The sequence below is a fragment of the Brachionichthys hirsutus genome, unplaced genomic scaffold (assembly GCF_040956055.1).
Source record: "Brachionichthys hirsutus isolate HB-005 unplaced genomic scaffold, CSIRO-AGI_Bhir_v1 contig_254, whole genome shotgun sequence".
Classification (NCBI taxonomy): Eukaryota; Metazoa; Chordata; class Actinopteri; order Lophiiformes; family Brachionichthyidae; genus Brachionichthys; species Brachionichthys hirsutus.
Window position 1 is genome coordinate 6,549 of NW_027180393.1, and position 23,090 is coordinate 29,638.

The 23,090-nt window shown below is 44.8% G+C and overlaps 2 protein-coding genes across 2 annotated transcripts; one reads left to right on the top strand and one right to left on the bottom strand.

Annotated features, from left to right (window-relative positions):
* The first annotated feature begins 9,323 nt into the window (after positions 1–9,323).
* Positions 9,324–10,400, top strand: LOC137914544 (forkhead box protein E1-like). The gene has a single exon (XM_068758085.1). It carries the CDS (start codon positions 9,324–9,326, stop codon positions 10,398–10,400), a length of 1,077 nt encoding a protein of 358 aa, XP_068614186.1.
* A 9,410-nt stretch (positions 10,401–19,810) lies between these two features.
* LOC137914543 (tRNA (adenine(37)-N6)-methyltransferase-like) lies at positions 19,811–22,516 on the bottom strand. The gene is made up of 6 exons (XM_068758084.1): positions 22,373–22,516; positions 22,092–22,234; positions 21,651–21,825; positions 21,235–21,392; positions 20,445–21,047; positions 19,811–20,340 (listed from the first exon to the last, which is right to left on the bottom strand). The coding sequence occupies exons 1-6, from the start codon at positions 22,459–22,461 to the stop codon at positions 20,105–20,107; spliced, it is 1,404 nt and encodes a 467-aa protein (XP_068614185.1). The 5' UTR covers positions 22,462–22,516; the 3' UTR covers positions 19,811–20,104.
* Between the last annotated feature and the right edge of the window lie 574 nt (positions 22,517–23,090).

The window sequence follows — 23,090 nt, forward strand, 5'->3', positions numbered from 1 at the left end:
TCTGCTGCTGGAGGACTGGAGATAAAGCGCCCTCTCGTGGCGGGGACACCTCACTGTGCTCAGTGTGGATGTTCTCTCAGAGAGTTGTGTTATTTTGTGGTGCACTGATGATGATTGAAATCTTTTCTTTTTTTTTTCCCAAAACCTTTCTCTGATAAACAATAAAAGCCTGAGATTTATATTTTACACACAAACAAATTACCAACGTGTGCAAGGAAACTACAATACTCCACTTGGATGATCCGGAAAAACCAGACACGGCCAAAAGATCCATTCGTTTGTTATTTCACTTTCGTGCTGAAAATAATCGGGTTCCTGACACACACACACACACTGTTGGTCTGAGACAGACAATCCGGTAAAAAGCATTCCTCAGACCCCTCTTCTCCGGGTGGGTGGTCTGCTCGGACGCTTCAGCCCCAAAGATGGCAGCTCGTCTTCCAGGAATCCTCCACAGCTAACCCGAGCCCGTCCGCCGCTACAGTTGCTGACACACTTCCATACCTGGTAACGTCTAACAATCCTCCTGCTTGCTGAATGGTCATTTATCACCAGCTTGCACCCTTACATATTTTAAAACGAATCTACCTTGGCGAGCTGTCTTCTCCGTCAAAAGCTCTCTGATGAGAACCTTTTCCTCTCTAGAATCCAGCTAAACTGGCCTGTCTGCTCGAGGCGGACGCAGGCTCGCGTGTAAAGAGGAGCGAGGCGCTGCAAGCCCAGCCAGCCGCTCAGCAAGCCGAGCATGGCGAGCTTTTAAACCGGCGTGGTCGTCAAGCCACTTCATCATGTTTGACACTTGAATCAACCGCAGCTCTTAATGCATGACTGGAAGGCTTGCATGTGATTTCAGGCCAACCCAAAAACCACAGCAGACCCACGATGCGCCCGCGCCATTTACGTTTCACATGTTCTCCTGTCACGAGAGAATATTTAACTTTAAAAAAAACAACGGTGACTGTCGTTCAGGTAGCCAGGTATCCCAGCATGCTTTGCGGTTTACGGCACGCCACTGTAGGTCAGGTTTGCAGTGCGATGATTGTCTTTTATCCACAAAGGTTAAAAAGGTCATTTTAGATCAAATGAGATTAGCGTTTCATCACAGGCACCAGAAAAGCACACAAACCTACCCACGATTCCTCGCTCCATTGAGTTTTCTCCAGCGATGAGAGGTGACGATACTCGATTACTCTTTCTGTGTACAAATGAAGTTGTTGCTGTTTAATTAATACTTTACATCCAAAACAAACAAAAATGATCGTAAATTTCACCTGCTGCATGTGTATAAAATGGCCTAAATAATCTCATCCCAAAACAATGCATGTATCGCATTTCTGGATTAGACGATTCCCGCTGTACAGACAGGTAAAAAAAAAAAAAAAAAAGACTTTACTGGATTATAAGATTTCTAATTGCACTTTTCCTTAATTGCACCATCTTTAATTTAGGGGTGAATCTTTATTCTATGCAATCTTTTTTCTCCCTCTCAAACACACACCTTTGAAGAGGTCATAAAGTTAAATGACAGTAACAATAAAGATCAGTGGTGAAAGCAAAGCCAAACAAAGGAAACAACCCCAGAATCAGAGTTCAGACTGCTGAGAGCCAGCACACACACACACACTCAGAGAGAGAGAGAGAGAGAGAGAGAGCAGCAGCTGTTGGTGGGAGTGTGCCAGTGTGTGTCATTACATGTTTTCCTATGGTGTTCATACATATTTCTCTATTCAGGAGCAAAGCTCAGCTCTCAACACCAGACAGGGGCGGTTAATACCCCTGTCTGTCAGAGCGGCTCAAAAGAGCGACTGATTGGAGATGACAAACGAGGCAGTAAGACAGGTCAAGCAGCTACGAGACAGCAGCGAGACGGGGACGAGGAGACGAGACGAGCAGTGTTCTTACACGAGGGTCTCCGGGGGTCTGACGCCACTCGTGTCTGTCAGTCTGAAAGTAGAGGGGTAGAGTTCGGATCCACTTCCAACGGACGCTCCCGTCCCTCAGACAGAGAGTCTCTGTCAATCGGGATTAGACGTTGGACTCTAGGAGAAAGACAGAAGCAATGTGAGAGTGAAAACAAAGCCACGAAATAATCTGCTGGACGGCTTGCCTCAACTTCATCAGGCGCCATCCTGACGTGGACCAATCGGGGGGGGGGGGGGGGGTCCTGCCAAATTCAAAGGGTTTAGAGCCCAATAATTTATTTGATGTAATATTTTGTTGGATTGTTCAACGTCATTTTATTCATAAAGCTGATGATCCCACATTCCCACTTTAATTACGTCTGTTACGTTTGTTTCAGAGCCCCCTAGTGGCAGAAATTACGCATTCGCTTCTTCTGACCATTTCAAGTTCTTTATCTAATCAGGCCTTCAGCTAAGCCGGATCCCTTTTGAACACCTCATGTGTGAGTTATTTGGCAGGACCAGCGTCTGACTGGACGACCGGGGAGACGGACGTTCATGACAAATGGTGCCGGGTTAAGGGACAGCCGCTCGGCATGCAAAGCAGCACGATGGGACAACATTTGGTGTGCAAATCCATCAGTCCATTCAAATGGTCTCCCGAATAAAAAGTTGATACACAAACAAATCAATTAAGCTGAAGGTGGAGGGGGAGGGGAAGGGGGAGGGGGGGGGGGTTCCGATGAAATGTGTTTCATCGGCTCAATCCTGGCACCTTCAGACGCAGAATTCAAATTCTAACTCCCAACGTTGACCCTGGATGAGGTGACATTTGCGATCATCAGGATTGCCTGCTTGTGGTTGAGGAGGAGTCTGCGTGGCGCGAGCGAGGCAGTGGAACCTGTCTGTTTCTGCATGGATCCATTCTCCTACTTTAATCCCGGAGACAGTCACACCCATCACGCCGCCATTGTGCCGCTGAAGCCTCGCCGTGCATGACGGAGCACCGGCTCACGAGTTTACTATCCTTCCAACGCAGCCCAAATCACACACGCACATACGTAAATGCAAGATTCATTGCACAAACACACCGATTCTTCGCTTTGAGACATAATGTCAGATGTTCACGCACCCCACCGGAATACTATGTCATCTTGCTTCTGTGTCAACAAACAGCCCCCCCCCCCCCCCCTCCCCCCCCCGATTGATAATTCAACGTATTCATCCTCTTCATACAAACACAAATCCCCATACATATTATATGTATTATATGAGTAAATATAACCTCCCCGGCTGCATAGACGGCGAACGGACCATGACGACAGCAGTGAAAGCCAAACACAAGAAAAAGAAAGGATCTTTTTTTGGGGGGGGGGGGGGGCAGACTTCCACCTGCACCTGCACAGGGAGTGAGAAAGTTTCTGGTGAGGGAGATTATCAGCATTGTTCAACAGGACTTCCTCTTGATATGCCAGTTTTTCTGAGGAATGAATCCTGATTGGTTGACTCACCTTCAACCTTTCGTTTCGAGCGAGGCCGGCGCACCTTATTGGCAAAAACAACAAACACCTGCCTGGAAAAAGAACACATATTATGTCACGTAAAAACATTTTTAGAAACCATTGCCTCGGGATGTCTGTGTGTGTGTGTTTTTTTTAAATGCATTGAATTTTAAATGTAACCTCCTTCCAACAATGTTTTCAGGTGTAATTACAGTAATTGTACTGGTAGCAGATTCTGTGCACAAAGGGAAAGATATGTCGTATTCAAGTGTCTGATTGCTCGCTACACAAGACGCGGCTTGCGTCGGGTATTTGCCTTAAATACAGATAATCCACGCGTGTCAGTGATTGAGGAGGTACAAATCCCGCAGTAACAGACGCGCAGGTGGCGCTGGAAAGAAACAGCAGCCCGGCTTAGACTTCTCTTACGCTCTTTGTTACTCGGCCGACTACCATGCAACATTGCTCTGGAAGGCCAAGCACCCTCTGCACAACCCTGATGCAGGAATGCGTGAGACGTGCAACACACACACACACACAGACACACACAAGTGAACTGCCTCGCACCGCATCCTGTTTGAGTGGTCATGCTTAAAGCCTCTCTCAGTCCAGTCGTGCACGAAGAAGCCGTGCCCCGACCGAAGGCATCTCCTCTCTCGGCACACAGTACGTAAGCAAAAAAAAACGTAGCCTGAAACTTCAGACGACCAAACGCCATACGTCGACTAAGACAACCGATATCTTTATCGTGACCTTCAAACGTTCCGATGCAGACACATCCTTCTGAAAACAGCCTAGGCTGAAAAGCAAACAGCACACAGCGGAGCAATGACCTGAGTCTGCAGGTTCAAAATTCAGCCGTCGTGGACGAAAACGTCAGAACTAACAGCCGAATCTTGTCTCTGAAGGCGAAAGGTCTTCCTTTGGTTTAACTGCAGCCAATAGACGTGCGTGCTTGTGTCACCTCAGAGTATTTAGCGCAAGCTAATCATCGGTATGCAAACATTTTCTTTGCATGTTCACATTAAAGTACATAATAGAGCTGACAGTGTTGCTTTAGCCTTATTAGCACAAGTCTATTTTAGTTGCCGGTACGTATTGATTGTGCACCTATACTCGTTTTAGAGGCCGGTGCACTGGGCAGGTTCCTCTGAGGAGGTGCTGCCTGGTTCCAGACAAAGCTCTTTCCAAAAATGTTTCTTCTGCCAGGCTTTAGAAGGAATGTGACAGAAAACGGAATGGATACCAGCATCCCCCGAACGGAGCTATCAGGGGGGGGTTTAGGTGCAAAGGAAACTTGTCATCAGTTACACACAAAAAGCCTTTTTGTGCATCAGAGAATATTTGCGACATCTAAAAGCAGAGTTATGGTTACAGTCAAATAAACTTTATCTTGCTGCATTAAAGGAGATGTGGTTACAGTGCCCGACTCACACAGACAACTAGAAAAGCACTCAGAGTGCGCAGGCCTCCGCCAAGCAGCTCATTCCCCTCATAATTAGATTTACACCGTCCACATGCTGATCTGGATCATCACCAAAAGGTTCTAAATGGTTCTCGGTATCTTTATACACCAACCATGAAAAGTCAAAGTGAGTTTATGTGTATTTGTAACTGATTTTTGAGTCTGTAAATGGGGTTTTCAATATTAAAATTCAATTTTCTAGCTTCAATGTCAGACAGCAAACAAATTCATCTGTAGAGCAAAATGAGGACTCAACTCCATCACATCCAAACAAGCGATGCTATTGTGCAAGCGAGGTCCTTTCAGGTGCAGGCAAGGGTTAGAAATGCTCATGTGTGGCTGCCTTGCCTCCGTGCAAGCTGAGACATCTATGAGGTGTTGACACGTGGATCACAACAGGACCCGACTGACATGGATCTACTGACATTTGCAACCAGGCATGACAATAATTGTGAGCTCTGTTACGGGGAAAGGCAGCAACTGTCTCTGCAAGGTAAAGGGGTGAGGCATTCCGTGTGTTAAAAAAAAAATCACAATGAACCGGGATACAAATATAGATCATGTAATAATAAGATTATCAGAGTTCACAAATGGAATCCATAAAGATAGCGCACGTCGTAGAGTTGGTTTTAATCTTTACTTCAGAAATCTGAAAGCGTTTTCAGATTTGATTCGCGTTAATTAAGGTGTGATTTGATGAGCTGTCGGTGAAGCACCTCAAAGCTTTTAGAGGTTTAATAGAGGACACGAGAACTGGTCTGTAGGACATGGCGGGATGGAAGAAGATGCAATTATCGCTTTTGGGCCGATCTGACCTGCGCCCCTTTCATGTGTTTCTGACAGAGAACGCCGACGTGTGCAGATTCTCACCTCCAATCAGGATCAGACTCTGTGAAGTGGGCGCCAACAATCCATGAGGATGTAAAGCAAGGCGCGCTGGAGATGCTCACCTGCCCAGCAGAGGAGAGAGGAGTTGTGGATATGACACCGTATACATTATTACTGTGTAATTTAATACCGAAATGACAGCTTGAAGTGAATTTCTTAACGCCAAACTAACGTGCGTAATTTCACGAGTTCAAACAGGATCAATGACATCATTCCCATTCTCTTCCATATTAAAGTATATGTCCATGTTTATTCGGTCTATATGGGACACTCACGGGGTGATTTAACGGCAGGCTCCCCGGGCAGCGCAGTGCTTCAGTTATGTAAACTGGCCCGGGTTTGGAGCAAGTCAACCGTCGGGGCTTTGCATCTTCACCAGCCTCTGCAGCTGCTAATGCAAACGCAAAGCCCTCCTATAATCCACAGTGGCCTGCCTGGGTCGGTGTACACACACACACACACACACACAGCAGTAGATTTAAAGTCAAATAGATCATGATTTCCAACATAAAAACATCTTCTTCAAATACTGCATATTCACTGCTCACCACTGATAAACGGCCCAAACACTGAGAACAGAAACACTTTCTTCCACATCTCCTGTTCCAGATCTTCTTTGTCCACCTACTTTCAAACATTGCCACATTTGACTCGAGCCTCGTTTTCGTCCATCATCGGTCCAAGCGTCAACCGCCGTCCGCACGCACTGCAGCCACCAAATGGTTAAAGTCAAGTGTTCAAATTCAAATGTCTCATTTGCTTGTCTTTGTTTGGAGAGAGCCGTTTCTCTCTGGCACAGCCAGAAGTATGCGTGCCACACAAAAGTGAAGAGCTCTTCATTTGCCTTGGCTGCATGCGCTGCCCTCCTGTGCAGCTGTCCTCACCTCCAGCCGTCATGCGTCTCCACACTGCGGTGGACGGATGGAGGCCTCTCACGGCGGCAGCAATGCATGGTTCCAGGGCCCTTAACTGTGGAGGCCAAGCTGCAGCCGGTGATTGCTAAAAACCCAAGTACGCTTTAAAAGGTAGCCGTGCTGGAGCAAAAAGAAATCCAACAGATTCAGAGACTGAAACTGCCTGCTCATAAAAAAAAAAAAAAAGACAAATTAACAAAAGGAATACCTCGTAGCTGGCATGTTGAGTGTGTGAACTTTGTTACGTTGTGTTTGTGTCTAAAATGTCAAATTTATACTCCAAGAGGAACCATCTGGGCGCTACTGTAGGTTTAACAGGGGGGGGGGGGGGGGGGGGTTGCAAACATCGGTGAGAGGCAAGACACTTAAAAACTCCAAAAAACCTGACAGGGACTGCAGATTTAAGCAATTTATCCCAAATAGTTTGCTTCGACAACACAACAAGAGCAACTTTGAAGGCACAAAAAAACCGAGCAGTTATGTCATAATAAAAATACAATGTGTTCATTGTTAGAAAAATAAGAATTTGCATAGAGAAAAAAACTAGTTCTCTATGTAAACAAGGATAACTTTTCAGGTCACACCACACGATCCGTTGGGCATCGGCTGAGGATAAAACGCTCTCGTCGCAAATGTTGACAGAAGTCACCTTTCAGCGTAGCTAATGTTTATTATCCGCAAAGATAAAAGGCCGATTGACAAATATTGGCAGTGAATAATCATGATGCATAAGTAAACTATGAGCCCGACTTCCAGTACCAACGGGTACCTGAAAAATTACTCGCCACTAATTGTTCACAATCATAAAGCATAAGAAGCTTTCTTAGGTAAAAGGGCGCGGTCGGCTGCAAACTTGCATTGCATGTCCATCATCTCTGTCAGAAGATGAAGTGAAGCAGCCGCACAATCAGACGCATTATTGCAAGCGTTGAGGGCAACGATCAGCGTGTTTCACAGTTCTGAACGCACACCTCTGTCTTTTTTCAGTTTTATATGTGGACAAAATAACCACCAAACACAATTCACCCTGCACTGCTATTTTTATTTTTGTAATAAATATGTAGGATTTATACATTAATTTTTAAATAACTTGCACCTCACCAAGACACAGTGAAAAACAGCACATCCACAGGTTAAATGTCATTAAAGATAACTAAATATCTCAAATGACAATAAGCTGTTGAGTGATTAAAAACGCATCAGTGACTTTATACTCCAGAAGTCAAAGGATTAGCACACAGGATTGGTGAGATAGAGCTATTCGCTAATCAGCTATAGAGCTGATTAGTACTATTTGGAAGTGAACAGGCAAGTGGATGCTCAGGTTAACCCACCATACATGTTTTTCAGCCAGTCATATCACATGGTGCAGGTTCAGCGCAGTGGTGCCACATCCACCCCGCTCCTCCCCGCAGGACTGAACCTGTCAACGGGCCGATTGTCTGAGCAAACCCATCACTGTCTGCCAAGATAACCCAGCCTGGTGCTGCCGGGCGTTCCTCTCTGTTTGCCCGAGTGATCACTGGTGGAATTTAACCACTTGATAAATCATCTAGAAAGTAAAGCTCAATTATTACAACAAATTCCTTGCAGACATTTGCAATCAAAACCAAATTCCCAGTAGGCAAACTTTCACGTGAAGAGTTGGTTATTCCTGTCACTCTGGCTGCATCCAGGGATTGCATCTACATTTTGCATGCTGAAATCACAGGGCAGCTTTTTGACTGGAAAACATTTACATCTCTTCACACAGCTGGCTTGTCCAACCACTGGTGCAAAGCAAACAAGGAAGCGCGGTAGAAAAACAACCCGCAGGTTAAGTTACCACTAAAGAGGTCTTTTAGTGTTAAACGTCAAAACAACACGGACCATTTTGGATTATCTTTTTAAAAATAAACTGAGGTCAGCTTTAATGGTAGATTTGAATAGAAAAGGTTTGAGCGTTTTTAATCGTTCTGGTTTATGGAGATAAAACAAAATAATTGTGAATAATTGAAATCAAAAGTAATTGAACGTGAATATTCAAAGTTCAGTCTACATGTTTGATCGACAAACGTGAAGTTGTTTTTGTTTTCTAAACAGAAAAGAAGATTCTCATTCAACATTTGACATTAGCCTTTTTTTTCTAAAGCAGATTTGTAAAAAAAATATCTTAATCATATATATGTATTTTAAAATCTCTCAAAATAGACATTTCCCCCACCGTCAAGCATGCAGTCCTTGTTGAGTGCCAACAATGGGCCCTGCTCAAGCTGAGGTATGCCAAGAACATGTGACGCTTGAGGGGGTGTGGCCCCTCAGGTGCTCTGCAGAGACTCATTAGGTAACACTGACTCATTCACACACACACCTTAAACGCCGCGCACGACACGCTCACATCTTGATTCTCCCGAACCCGCCAACGGACTCCAGGAATCACCTGGAAAAAAGCACTTAGCATTTAATGCAAAAGGACTTGTTGCAAAAGAAGACCTCTTCCTCCTGGATTTGGACTCAAAGCCAGTGAGTTCTAGAACCCGGTGGGACCCTCGCACCAGGATTTGATTTTCACCATTTGCAGGATTTATTTTGTTTCCTCTGGGAAAATTCAAATAAGTGACTTTGTTTGTCTTTTGCAGCACTTTGTTGTTGTTGTTGTGTTTTTTAACCGTCAATGACGATGCCTGTGGTCAAAGTGGAAAAGGATTGTCGGGCAAACGCCACCTTGTCTGCCTCCAGCCAGCAGACGGAGGAGCAGCCCCGAGGTCGCAGAAGAAAGAGACCCCTCCAGCGGGGGAAACCTCCCTACAGCTACATCGCTCTCATTTCCATGGCCATAGCCAACTCCCCCGACCGCAAGTTGACTTTGGGGGGCATCTATAAGTTCATCACCGAGCGCTTTCCCTTCTACAGAGATAACTCAAAGAAATGGCAGAACTCAATCCGCCATAACTTGACCCTCAACGATTGCTTCATCAAGATTCCTCGGGAGGCCGGCCGGCCGGGGAAGGGCAATTACTGGGCTTTGGACCCAAATGCGGAGGACATGTTCGAGAGCGGCAGCTTCCTGAGACGGAGGAAGAGGTTTAAGCGCTGTGATTTCAGCACGTACACCTCGTTTGCCCACGAGCCACCGGTTTTCACTCCTGTGCAGATCGCCCGATCGGCCGCGTACGCCAACTCGGTCTACCCCAACGTGACAGTCAGCCCGACCTACGGGCAGCAACTTCCCCCCGCCTATTACCCCTCGTCGTCTCCTCCCGGGTTCGGCTCAGGTCAGACCCGCATGTTCAGCATCAATAACATCATCGGGCACCCGACTCCTGCGAGCATGCTGGGAGGTCAAGAGGTGATGCAGCATCCAAACCGGAGCTTCAGTCCTGAAGGGCATCGAAATGAATCCAGTCCGTGCAGCCTGGGAAGCCCGACTTTCCAGAACCAACCGTGTGGAGGGGCCGCGTCCTCTCGTACCTCACATACTGGGTTTACTTACTCTGGGCCCAACGGCCACCCGTACCACCACGGCTCGTATGGACAGAGCCACACCCAGGGGTACGCAATGGCTGGACGCCTTCATTCTACCCCCCACGGGCCTGCAGAGTCCATGGACCATTACGGCAGGGTCTCCCCAGTGCAGATAGGTTCTTTCTCCCAGTATAGCAATGCTGCAGGTCCCATTGCCAACACTGGGGGTCACCTGAGACACCCCACATACCCAGGGAACATGGACAGGTTTGTGTCTGCCATATGAACTGCAGAGGATCCAGATCCAGGCACCTCTTTGCCATTTAGTGAGCTTAAACATCAGACAATTGTTCTTTGCTGCAGCTATTATTACGTGCAAAATTTAAATTCATCCAATGCTGTGTGTGTGTGTGTGTGTGGTTGCAAGATTTTGTGTCAAGAATTGAAAGCGCAAGTTTCATAATTACATTACTGGCAACTTTGACATATTAGAGTAAATTATTTTTTGCTTCATGGTAAAGGCTTTGCATTAAGTGGCTTGTATGAAGAAAGTCAGCTTTAGCATATTTGCATGTCTTTTGTTTCCAAATGAAAAATGCATATTAGGTTGCTTTTTTGGGAATAAAAAAAAAATAGTAGAAATTTTGTTCATGAAAATACTTGCAATTATATATTACAAATTGTACCAAAGCAGTTTTTATTTTTATTTTTCAGACAGATATTCACTTTATATAATTCAATTACTGTACATCATAAAATAACAGAACAAACAAACAAACATTTCCTCCAGAATATTCTGCTCTTGCGCTCGTTGCTTTCTCGACCGTTTCAGTCGAGCTGGTTTCAAGGGTTGTCTGGAGCCGCAGCCACCGTGACCAGCCTCAATTATCGCATCCAGACATCAACACAGCACTTAGACAGCTAATCCGCCACACAGATCCACTTAATCAAGAAAATGAATCGTCTTGTAACTCGATATTTCAGCCTGAAGTCGTTCTAGTCCTTAATCTCAACGCCGAAAACCTCCATTATACAAAGTCTGCAGAACTGAACGTGATGAGACTCGTAAGGAACGGCTCCATTGTAGTGAAGACTCTTTCATTTTATATACGAATCGAGGCTTTAAGTCAGTAAGTTCTGAGTTGAAGAATCGTAGCTTTTCTTCTATAGCTAAAGTCTTAGTATTTGTGCATTAATTGAAAATAGCAGTTAAAGAAACCATATAAAGGCTTCCTTATTCTTAAAGCTGCATTTCAGGCGGAAGTAACTGTTCATACATATAATAATTTAATTAACACCATTCATTTTTTGTTCAGGAATTTATTAACTTTTGAATACTTTATAAAACAAATGGAAATTAGTATTTTGTACATTAGATGTTCAAACCAAAAAAGTAAAGATAATGACAAGTATCTCATTCAAGATTATGTTTCACATATTCCTTCCACCAATCCATCAACTAAGCTCGAGTTCAAGATATTAACTTTAATAAACTTGAGGTGAAGCAGAAATAAAATTACTGTCTGGTGGGAACAACAATCTGACCCTGGAACAAATGAAAACCAACCGTCTATATGAACTTAAATACTGAGAAAGGTTTAAAGTATACAAACATTTAAAAAATACATACTTCCTTTGCAAATTTAAGGCCATTTTTATTTCAAGCACGCTAAAAAGAATTAAAGCCAAGACACACCAGACATGAATACAACGAACAAAGTTAACAACAGTAAACCTGTCAGCCGATGTATTCAACAAGCTGCTGGAGCGCTTCACTGTCCTTCAGGACATTTGGCAGAGACATCAGCGTCTGAGTGGAGAACAGATTCGTTACAACCCGACGCAAATACAGCATGTGAAGCACGACGGTTTGCTCAAAAGCAAAGTCAAACCCAACTCTCACCTCTCTCACTTTATTGATGACGTTGTTTAACAGCTGAAGCTCGTGCTCGCTCTTCTGCTGGTTGGTTTGGTGGATGATTTGCTGCGGGAGGCATTGCGAATGAAGATAACCCCGTTAGGCAAACAAAAATGATACAACGTATATTTGTCAATAAAGTTGTTTTTCGGCCGCATCGCAAAAGGCTCAAACATCCGAGTCCGCTCTAGTCAAGTAAATGTACAGCATGGATAACAGGCCGTCAGCAAACCCGACGCCTCTCGAGACAGAATTAAAGCTGCTGTTGTCTGATACGACAGCGGATTCGATTCGGGGGGGGGGGGTTAGCATCCGTCAGAGAAAAGCATCCCAAAGAGAGTCGACCTTTAACCGTGTCAGAACGTCGAGCAGATACTTACATGTCTTTTTGCCCTTTCTAGAAGTTTAACTCTGGCTTGCTCCACCTCTTGAAGACTCGACTTCAGTCTCTTCACCTACAAATAAGAATCAAAGAGAAAATGAGCAACAAAGTTTTTGCACTTTTAAAATCACAATACACAAACCTGGAGTGGCACCGTACCTCTTTCAACAACCGGATCCTCTCTTCCACTCCATTTTCTGGAGAAGCCGATACGCCACCGGCTCTTCTCAGCTCCACTCTCAGGATTTGAGTCTCCGCCTCTGACTGCTGGAGAGAACGACGAAGTTCGGCGACCTCCTTTCGTAATTCCTGTGAAAAAACACAACACCTCTGATCAAACCGTCCTCAGAGTGTTAACGAACGCGCTGAATATTTTCTGCCTTACATTATTCTCAGTCTTGTGTTTATTTAGACTCTGCTGGATCTCTTGTAAGTCTGACACCAACTCTGTCAAGGTTTTCACATCCTGTGTGGACAGAAACAACTTTTCACTGCTTCTCATCGCAACAAATGAACAATAAGTTAGATTTATTCCGCACACCTTCTGCATTTTTCTTAGACATCAAAGGTGAAGCAGATGCACACCAGATGTTTACCTGAGCTTTTTGCTGGAGCGCTTCACTTCCCTTTTCAGCCAAGCTGTTCAGGCGGCTGATCTGACGCGTCAGTTCCAACACCTCGGCCTGATGCCTGTCGTTCGCAGCCTGTTGCGCCACCTGCAGGCCACAGCTGAACAATGCAATAGATAGTTTTTAACATTACAGTATCTTGTTAGAAGCATCCCTAAAACGTATACATTCTCATCTCACAATATTCCCCCCATTACTTACATGATGTTTTGCCGCTCCTCCAAATGCGCATCCTTCTGCTGTCGCACCGATTTCAGAGCGCTGATGAGCTCTGCTACGGTTTTGTCCAGGCCAGCGAGCAGCTTTGACACACCGCTCCGATCGTCCTCCTCGGGCTCAGACTCTTCTGTTCTCAAATTCTTCTTGGGGGTGACGGCTCCGATGCGGGTGAAGGCGCTCCTGTTGCTGAACAAAGTTTCACGCCGTGGATCGGGTTCATCTGTGGAGACGGAGGAGAAAGTGAGCTGCGACCTTTCCAAAGTGGGTCTGCATGCTTTTGCGAGACAATCGCTGAAACCAGACATATGTTCAGTCACAAATAAAAGAAACTGATAATGTCGAAAAAATAACGGGGTTCTGATCAAATGATTCACGTGAGAACACATCATTGTCACCCCCTACTTTCTAGAGGTGGAAGTGTCACACGGGGGGGGGGGGGGGGGGAGCGACAGTACCAGCTGGTTCAGATGAGTCCGAGCGGTTTTCTTCCTCGTTCTCTGCAGTTAAGGCGACCATATTTCTGTCAACAACGGAGCTGGAGGGGCGATGACGCGCCACGCCGCGTTCTACTTGAGCGTCTTCATCCTTCAGAGGTTCTGTCTTCTGAAAACAATGATACATAAATCTGATTGAGAAAATGCGTTCCCCCCCCCTACAGCCAGTGTGACGGTTCATTTCAGGAATACAAAATTGTATTTTGCTAAATTAGAATGTAATATTTTGTAAACCGTGGAGTCCAACGAGGTCTCACACAGCTGAACTGTAACAGATGTTTTCACACCTGGAGCTGTCCGGATAAAACAGTTACAGCCTTACATGTTGAAATATACGTATGGACACACCAAGGGGAGACAAAGATGGTGAAATCTGCCTTGTTTTAGTCTCACCTGATCATGAAGCGCTTCCTGCAGTTCATTGGTCAGCCCTCGCAGTGTGTGATGCAGCAGAGTAATGTCAGTGCCTGCCTGCGCCAGCTTCTCGCCCAGCTCCAGCCGGGTCGCGTCGGCTCCGGACCGTGAGCTCTCCAGCTCCTCCTTCAAGCTCCTGTTCTCAAACCTGCATCACAAAAACAGGAGAAAATGCTTTAAATCAATTCGTATTATTATTAGCATCATATACTTACATTCTTTTGTTCTGTTTGCTGTTGCCTTCATTCATCTGAGACTTTTAATTCATTGATCAAGTTAATGATGGTGATATTTTTCACGGTTGTCGTCATCTAGAACTTACAGAAGTTGACTAAGTTCTCCTTTTAGGTCCTCGCACTGGATGTTTCTCTCCCGGAGCCCCTTCAGGTTGACCTTCAGCATATTCTCGCTTTCAGCCACCTGCTCCCTCGCCAACTTATTCTCCATGTGCAAGAACTGACGCACACACAGACAATAGGAAATCAAGAAATGGAATCAACCTCTGACCTGTAATCGCTTATTATTATTAAAGAGCTCCACAACACATTTGCATTCCAGTGTCCCCGCTTTGATTTTTTTGGGGGGGTGTAAATAACTGCAGATATTTAACTCGGCTTTGAACAAAACAAGCGTATGATATTATGAACAGGAGGTTCGACCCTGCCTATGAAATGGATAAACTAAAATATGGATCAAAATAAGATGCTCTCCTTTCAAGTGCACGTCGTACGCAATCTAAAAACTAACCTCATTCATCTCTTGAACGCCCGTGAGTCGTGCGGAAACATCCTTGAGCTGCTGGTTCTCCATATTCTGGGACTTTGAGAGCGACTGCAGCTGAAGGAACTGCTCCTCACGAAGAGCCAGAGCCCGACTCAACTCACCCGCATGCTGCTCCGACTGACCCAGAGACGCCCCCAACCTGGACGCAGACCAAGCAAAGCCAGCAGCAGGATTTATCATTTGAACATGTGATGACGAGAAACAAAACAAGTTCGGTTCAGTAACCTCAGATCAAGTATCCGTTGTAGGTAGAATGACCATACGTACTCATTTGCTCTGTCGTTAGCTTCCTGAATGTCCTTCCACGACTTCTGCAACCTAAAATGAAAAATAAATTAAATAAAAATGTTACGGGGTCTTTTCTTTTTTCTTCAAGACTCCACTTGATGTTTTAAAAACACACGATGGCATCAACAGACTACTGTGTGTGTGTGTGTGATGTCATACTTTGTGGTCTCAGAAGCAAGGGCCTTCTCCAGGAAGGCGTAGGAGGCCAAAGTGGAAGAAATGGTTGCAGACAGCTCCGTCACCTTTCGCTCCAGCTGTCTTCTCTCTTCATCCTTTTCTGTTAGCTTCTGACGCAACACTAGCATCTCTGGAAATAAATGTTTGCTATTTTGTAGGCTGATAAATATCAACGTTTAGACTTTACTACACAAAAAGAGAAGATATCCAATTTCACTCTTTTCTTCTTTTTTACCTGAGGTCATAATTGTTCCCTCCAGCTTTAAATCAGAGATGTGTTCTTCGGCACTCTGTAGATTCATATTAGTCTGGTTTAGCTCTTGTTCAACCTGTGGACAAAAAGTTTAATTCAGAATTGAAAAATAATATATATACGGTATATATAGCTATTTAAAAACGTAATCATGGCTGCAGGTCGCTCAAGATGGACTGTAGACAGACCTGCTCTTTCTCTTGGATTGCCTGAACTCTGGCAGAGAGATGTTCATCCCGCTCTCTCAGAGCAGCGGCTGCCTTCTCATTCAGCCTCAGAAGCATTGGAGCAGCTTTCTGAAGAAGGCCTCTGACTGTGCAAAGCTGTGAGAAAAAGAAGTATCGGGCAAACGGTTTCAGAGTTAGGAGCATGGTTGGATTTAAAACAAAGCAAGTCAATGCTGTTACCATTAAAACACCACATAGGGGAGTGAAATATGAGGGTATAATGAGATTACAGTAAACCCTTGGTGCCGTCGAACTTCGAGCAGATCTTTTGAAACACTGACTTTTGGAAATTCTTATCGCATTAATATAAGCATGTCTCAAAAAGACGCAGTGGACATACTTCTTCCATCAAACTGGACTGATCGTCTCTGGTTTTGGACAACAAATCAGAAGCAGAATTCAGTATTTCCGCAGAAGCCTGGTTTGATGCAACCTACATTGGTCAAATAAAAATAGACAATTATGCATGCTGTTGGACGTAATGTTAAGTTGACAAAAGCATTTTCCACCATTCTGTTACCAGCTCAGGGTACGTCTGAACTAGGGCAGCAGACAGTCCTTGCTGAGACCCGACAATCCTCTCCAGCTCGGAGATTTCTGCGGCACAGTGTGTCCTCAGCTGCTCCGCTGCACCGAAGGCCTGGAAGCAGACACAGACTTGATTCTAATAAAAGCACCGGCAATACTAATGTCGGAAAACGTTATCTTACCATAACGGATAAAGTGATGGCACTGTGCTTACCGCCTCCTTGGCTGTGAAGGCCTCTTCCATCTGCACCCTCATGTTATCGCTTTGTTGAAGAGCATCTTTGACTTTGTGTGTCATTAATTGATGCATCTCCTTTGTTTTCTTAAAGAGAGACCTCATCTGGCCGTACTAATTGACACAGGACAAACACAAACACACACAAACTTGTTTATATCCACCAGATAATATCATTGGTACGCTGTGAGGATTTACATACGTGTGAAACAAGGCTTTGGTGGTCCGTTCTGACTACATCTCCTATTTGCTCCACGTTAGAGAGAGAATCATCTGTGTCACGGCTCAAAGACATCTGTTGGGGAAAAATAAACACAGTTAGCCATGAAATAAGTCTAGGCGTGTTACGTGTTCCCATCTTCTGCTTCCTCGTTCAGCTCGTCCCGTCAGTGGTCGCAGAACACGGGTTGGGTCTTGGTATCCTACCATGGTGGATCTCATGTCTCGCATACAGCAGATCAGGTTCTGTAGAGAACTCCCATCCAGCTCCAATTCACCAATCCTGCTCAGAGCCTCCAAATACAAGTCTCTGTGCAACGTGGTCTGTATAAAACACAAAACAAATGAATGAAAGAAAATCAATTATGTCTTCTTTGGAAAAAATGGAAACATAAAATGTCATCATTGTGAAAGAGTCAAAGGCCTCTCCTGACCTGAGTGAGTTCAGTGTGATCGGTCTGCACGAGTTTCTCCCTGAGGTCTGATGGTGCAGTGCCTGCAGAACGTCCCTGTGTCCTCGCTGTAGCCAGCTGCTGCACCAAAGCCTCCACCATGATCATGCTAGACCTTAACCTCTGCTCCAGCTCCGGTCTGGGCAGACCCTCTAGGATGCCTGGAGGTATACTGAGAAAAAAACAGACAGTGAAACCCCATGAAGCTCAAACATCCATGTCGGAATCTGACATTTAAGTTATATTAAATAAATCATCAAAACACAAAACTCACTTCCATAAGAGAGGGTCGGTCAGAGTGCAGGAATCAAGCACAGAGAAATCCCTCTTTCTCTCAAACTGGCCAGATGTATTGACGCTGTGGTCTGCCCATTTCACGGGACTGGTCGCCACAGAGATGCTGTGGGATTCTGCTGGAGAACCTCTTGCTGATGGACCAAGGGCAGCAGCAGGAGAAGGGGGGATAGGAGCAGAGATCTTTCCCGACGCCAAGAAGAGGAATTCTGCCATCTGCCGTAGCTGAAGCTGAAGGGGACCGTTTGTAATTAAAGGAATATCCAGAACGGGCTTCCCCGCATCAGGTTGAGGCACGTGCACATCATCGACTGGTTCAGAGACTGGCTCGGGCTGGGCTTTGTAACCTATCTCTGTGGAGTTAAACAGAGGCTGGGGCATGGGGTTCTCCAAGTGCTCCCCTCGTAGTCCAGTGGGATCGACGGGCGCAGACAATCTCTTTCCACATTCAAATACAGAATCATCTGCCAAAACCTGGTCTACAGCCGGGTCTTTATTAGCCCCTAATGTAAACAGAGAGACTCTCCTAACAATGGGACTGAGGAATCCAGACTGTAGAGCAGAATGACACTCTGACAGAAGCCTCAAAACATCAGGGAACTTCTCTGGATGAGGCTTTTCCGTCATGTCAGCCACAACAGATCCATTCTTAGATGAACACGGCCCGCCGGCTTTTGCCTCACCAGATTCTTGGGGTTCAGTGCCGAGGAGCACCTGAGAAGCCTGTTCCAGGGGCACAGGTGCAGAAGATGCAAGACGGACGCAGTCAGAAGATGTGATTTGATGAAGAGCATAAAGGAATGTGCTTTCTTGATTCGTGGAGTCCTCATTTGGCCTTTCTGGCACAGACGTATCATCCAACGGCAGCGTGTTAGTCTGTGACAACGCAATGAAAGCTGAAGGGTCAGTATCTTCATCCTTGTTTTCTGCACAGCTGATAGTTGGCTCGTCATCATCTTGAACGCGATCCTGTGTATTGGAGGTTTGTACGCCGTCGTTAGGCCGGAGACGGCAGATGACCTGGTCAGCAGGCGTCTCTGGATTTCTCACATCACTGGTTTGTATCACTGTGGTGGGTGGAGGGGATTCTGAGTGAGCTTCTGGGTCACACGGAGGCGCATCCTCCTGTTGATTACAAGGCATGAAGTTTAAAAGGTCAACAATGAATTTCAAATTATACAAATATTTCAAAAATATTACTATAAACCCACCTTTGTCATTTTCACAGCTTCTGCACTGAGGAGCGATTTTGGCTTCAGCCTCGATGACAGGTATAAAATGTCATTCTCCAGACATCTCAGAGGGGTATGCTCCCCACATCTGGTCAAAGGCTATCAATCAAAAATAATATTATTCATTCGTCCAGTCATAATTTAACAACACACACTGAAAATAGGACAACAAGGATCTTACCAAGCGTTCCCCACCGGAACTCAACTTCTTGGAGGACATCAATCTGGAATACTAGAAACCCTACCAACAGCTGCAACTGATGCCAAAATTATGTGTTATTTAATATTAGGAAAATATATGACAGACAGTCCCTAATGTTAAGCTAGTTTCCAGATAAAAGTCGGGCTATTTAGCTAAAAGGTAATGGCTTACGTCACGACTATTGACAGTTACGTACGACAAACCTACGTACGTACTCATAAACGCGAACGAACAATATCAAACTTCTATATTAATGTATACGGCTATACGAAATAAAGTACAACATGTGTTCTAACAAATAATATTAATTAGTTCGCAGGCAGGAAAATGATGCTAGGATAATGTTAGACGTCGTTAGCTACGGAAAGTTAGCTAGGTTAATTTGAGTGCATGTACATGCCACAGTCAACTAATGGAAATATTAAATTCACCAAAATACGGATTCTGTGAAACGACCCGTAAATGCATACAGAGTAAGTAAATGTACCTTCGAGGCTTAACCAGCGCAGTAAAACGACGGATAACGCGATAAACAAACCAAAATGCTCCGCAGCCATCAACCCTACCGCGGTTCATTCAAAACACAAGCATCAGCTCAGCTATTGGTTCATTCTTCTTCTTCGTTTATTTGTTGGCACAATGGGCTGACGTGGCGCGTAAAGCGCACTACTACCCCCAACAGGAAATTAATGTCACTACACTAAATTCTTAGTAAATAACACCTTGAACAATGTTTTTCTTGTGCGGCCAGACAACTTTATTTCTTTATTTTTTGAAACTTAACATAAAATTAACCCTTCCCTTATTCTTTTGCATCATCTACAGAGTTTGTAAACATCAACAACCCTTCTTCTGTTCATTTGTCTCGAGTCCTAATAAATCTGCAAATCAAAGCAAATAAAATAGTTTCACTCTTTATGCTTCTCTCATCTCTTTAAGATTTCATTTGATATTCCACAAAGATATATCTGACACCACCAGCAAAGGTAAATGTCGTAAACCAGTTGTTTTTTAAATCTGCAAAACGTTGACTGGGAAAGTCTGTCAGACTGAAGCAATATGTGGCTCAACTGCTCGGACCTGCAGTACTTCAACAAAGCCTTGTCCGAACCAGCAGGTGACGTCGGCTGTGTCCAGGGTAAAGAAGAAAAGCCTGTCTCTGCAGCGCGTCCTCCTGTAGACGGACCGTGGGTCTGCTGAAAGCACCCCTGTGATGGCAGCGGCGGCCTCCTCTGGACTGCGCAGAAACTTGAACCTTGGTCTGCCACTCTGAGAGAATCCTGCGAGACAAGTAGCAGCTCTCCTATGAATGACTGTTTTGTCATTTGGCATGCGCAGAAGAGCGCCCTCTTGTGGACAAAGGCCCAGCATCTGTCTGACTCACCTGGCATGTCTGCGGGAAGGAATTCCGCCAATTCCCTCTGAGCCTGTGGGGTGAAGCGCACCTCCAGGCTTCCCACAGGAGGAGCATTTATCCAATCAGCGATGGTGCTGTAGGCCTCCTTTCCATAGCAAGGGCGGTCCATTATGGACTCTGATTTTTCAGTTTTGTCAGAATCTGAAACTTGATCTCGACTCTCACAATTCACCTGGAAAACGTCAGCTTGGGCCACATAAGCTTTAGCCTCGTGCAGCACACTGTGGAAGTGCTTGGGGAGCGAATAAGGAGCGCTGATCTCAGATGGACATGCTGTTGGAATACCAGTTTCTCCTTTTGACAGGAGACTCCCCACATCATTGGCATCAGTTCGTTTGCTGTGAAGATCTGACTGACCATCTGTTTCCGAGTCCTCTCGGAGGTCCAACATGGCCGCTGTGCCATTTTGGGCCACAGAAGTCGCCTTTTGCTGCTCTGTGTTTGAGTCAAAAGGCTCCGAGGCTCTGCTCCTCCTGGTTTGTGGGGAGTCGTACTCTGGGATGTAAGGTTTGATGTCTAGGACTGGGGTGCCGTCGATCATGTCAATGTCTGACAGATGTATTGTATCACCTAGAAAATAAAGGTGGGAAAACATTTGTTTCTGTCAAGCAGATTCAATGGTTGAGGCTAAATGTTCGAGCTGGACATTCAGAATTATGCTGGCCAAAGACAGACGATGTCGTAAATGAATGCAGACTCTAATAGAGCATTTAAACACAGCCACATTGTACTTACTTTCTACAGTATTGTGACTCACCTACAATTTCATCGAGGCGAGCTAAAGTTAGGCCCAGGGCATTCGGGCGGTGTGGGCTGCGTGTCGAGTACACACCGACTCGGTGACCATCCAGTCTGGGAGGCTTTACTTTGGCTTTGTAACTCAAGTGTCCATTTTTGTGGAAGAGAAAAATGACCCTGTGGAGGTATGGAATTAAACTGTGTGCTAAACAGTGAAATTAATTCTGTGAAAGGGTTCTCATTTTAGCAATAAAAGGTAGGTTTCAATAAATTAAAAAAAGCAGCATTCTGCATATTGAACTGACAACCAAACAACCCATGAATCAATTTTTGTCATTTTCCACACATACTACTTGGAATACAGCAAAAAAAATTTATTCAAATATTTAGGCCGATACTGACCCCGAACCACCGATTAAGACGTGCATGACCTACCAGACATGCGAGTAGTGCTCCAGGCCCACCAGCGCATGTTCAGGGTTATTGAAGACGCTCTGCTGGATGCACAGTTGTGCTCTTGAGGGGCCACAAACGGACGGCTGTCTGGGGGTACCGTTCTTCACAGAAAAACAGGAACTGATGTAACCAATAGGGGCCGTCCGAATGTTTCCTGGAAACACACAAACAGATTCGCTTGTCTACCTCATTTTCAGATCATTTAAAAATAACACTTTCTTCCATCTCTTGTAAAACACAGCACATACAGACATGGACTGTCATCACTCACTTTACCATTCATGTTCAGCACATTTGGGACAGTGAATAAAGTATTTTCTCTTGTGATGCGATATAAACTGAACAATAAATACTGTTTTTACTCTGTAGGTGGGAATTTATCTTCATTTCTACTGAGAAGGCCTCATAACGGTGAAGGACCTTTTTCCAGCACAGCCTGTGACACTAGAGGAGGCAGCGTTGTCTGCTCTTGGTCGGGTCCCCAGTGTCCGACCTTGGACACAGCAGACTGGATGGATATCATGTGTTTGCGGTGAGCTCTGGTTGCATTGTCCAACATCTGCCTGTGGAAGGGGGGGGTGAAAACCAGCGGGGGTCATACCAAAGCTAATACAAGTCACGGGGGGGGAAGATCCAACGCGGATCAAGACGATGACTATAAATATAAATGCGTTCTGATGCGTCTTTCGTAGCGAACGTACCTCAGGTTCTTGATTTCTCTTCTCATCACAGAAACCTGCTGATTTAGTTTATTAACCCGTTCACTGCCGCAGTCACACAGAGGACTCATCTTACTGCTATAAAGGCAGACAAAAAAGAACCGTATTTTAGCTCGTAACTAAACAAACACGCTGACAAAACGCGTGAGTTCCCGGATGCGGAAGCATATGCTTGACTTCCGGTTAGGGAGCGTCACATGACAAGCGAGCGCAGCCTGAGGAACTCGATGTGAGGATTTGTAGCAAGTTGTTGACTTTGTTATACTTTATTTAAAATGTAGAACGCTTCTTTGGAAATATGCGAAATATGCCTTAAGTATTTTTAAATTATATTTTGTAAATTATGGGACATTTTCAAGTACCGGTAGTTAGTCTGTGATAACCGAGGTAATAACAACACCATTCATTAGATGTGGGAAGCAAATTTTATTAAATGAAAAGAATTGTAAAAAAAAATTCAATCAAAGAGACCCATGATTAAATTATAGAATTGCTATTGATTTATATATATTTTTGTTTTAGATGAAATCAGGCAAATTGCTGTTTTTATTTATTTATTTATTTATGTAATTGCATTACTAAATGCAAAACCAAAAAGAGAAACCACAAACCACAATAAATACGCATACAGGTTTGGTTGCATTCATACATATGTCAAAAAATAAATGCTAAACATTTTTATTCTCTTCAACCAACAAGC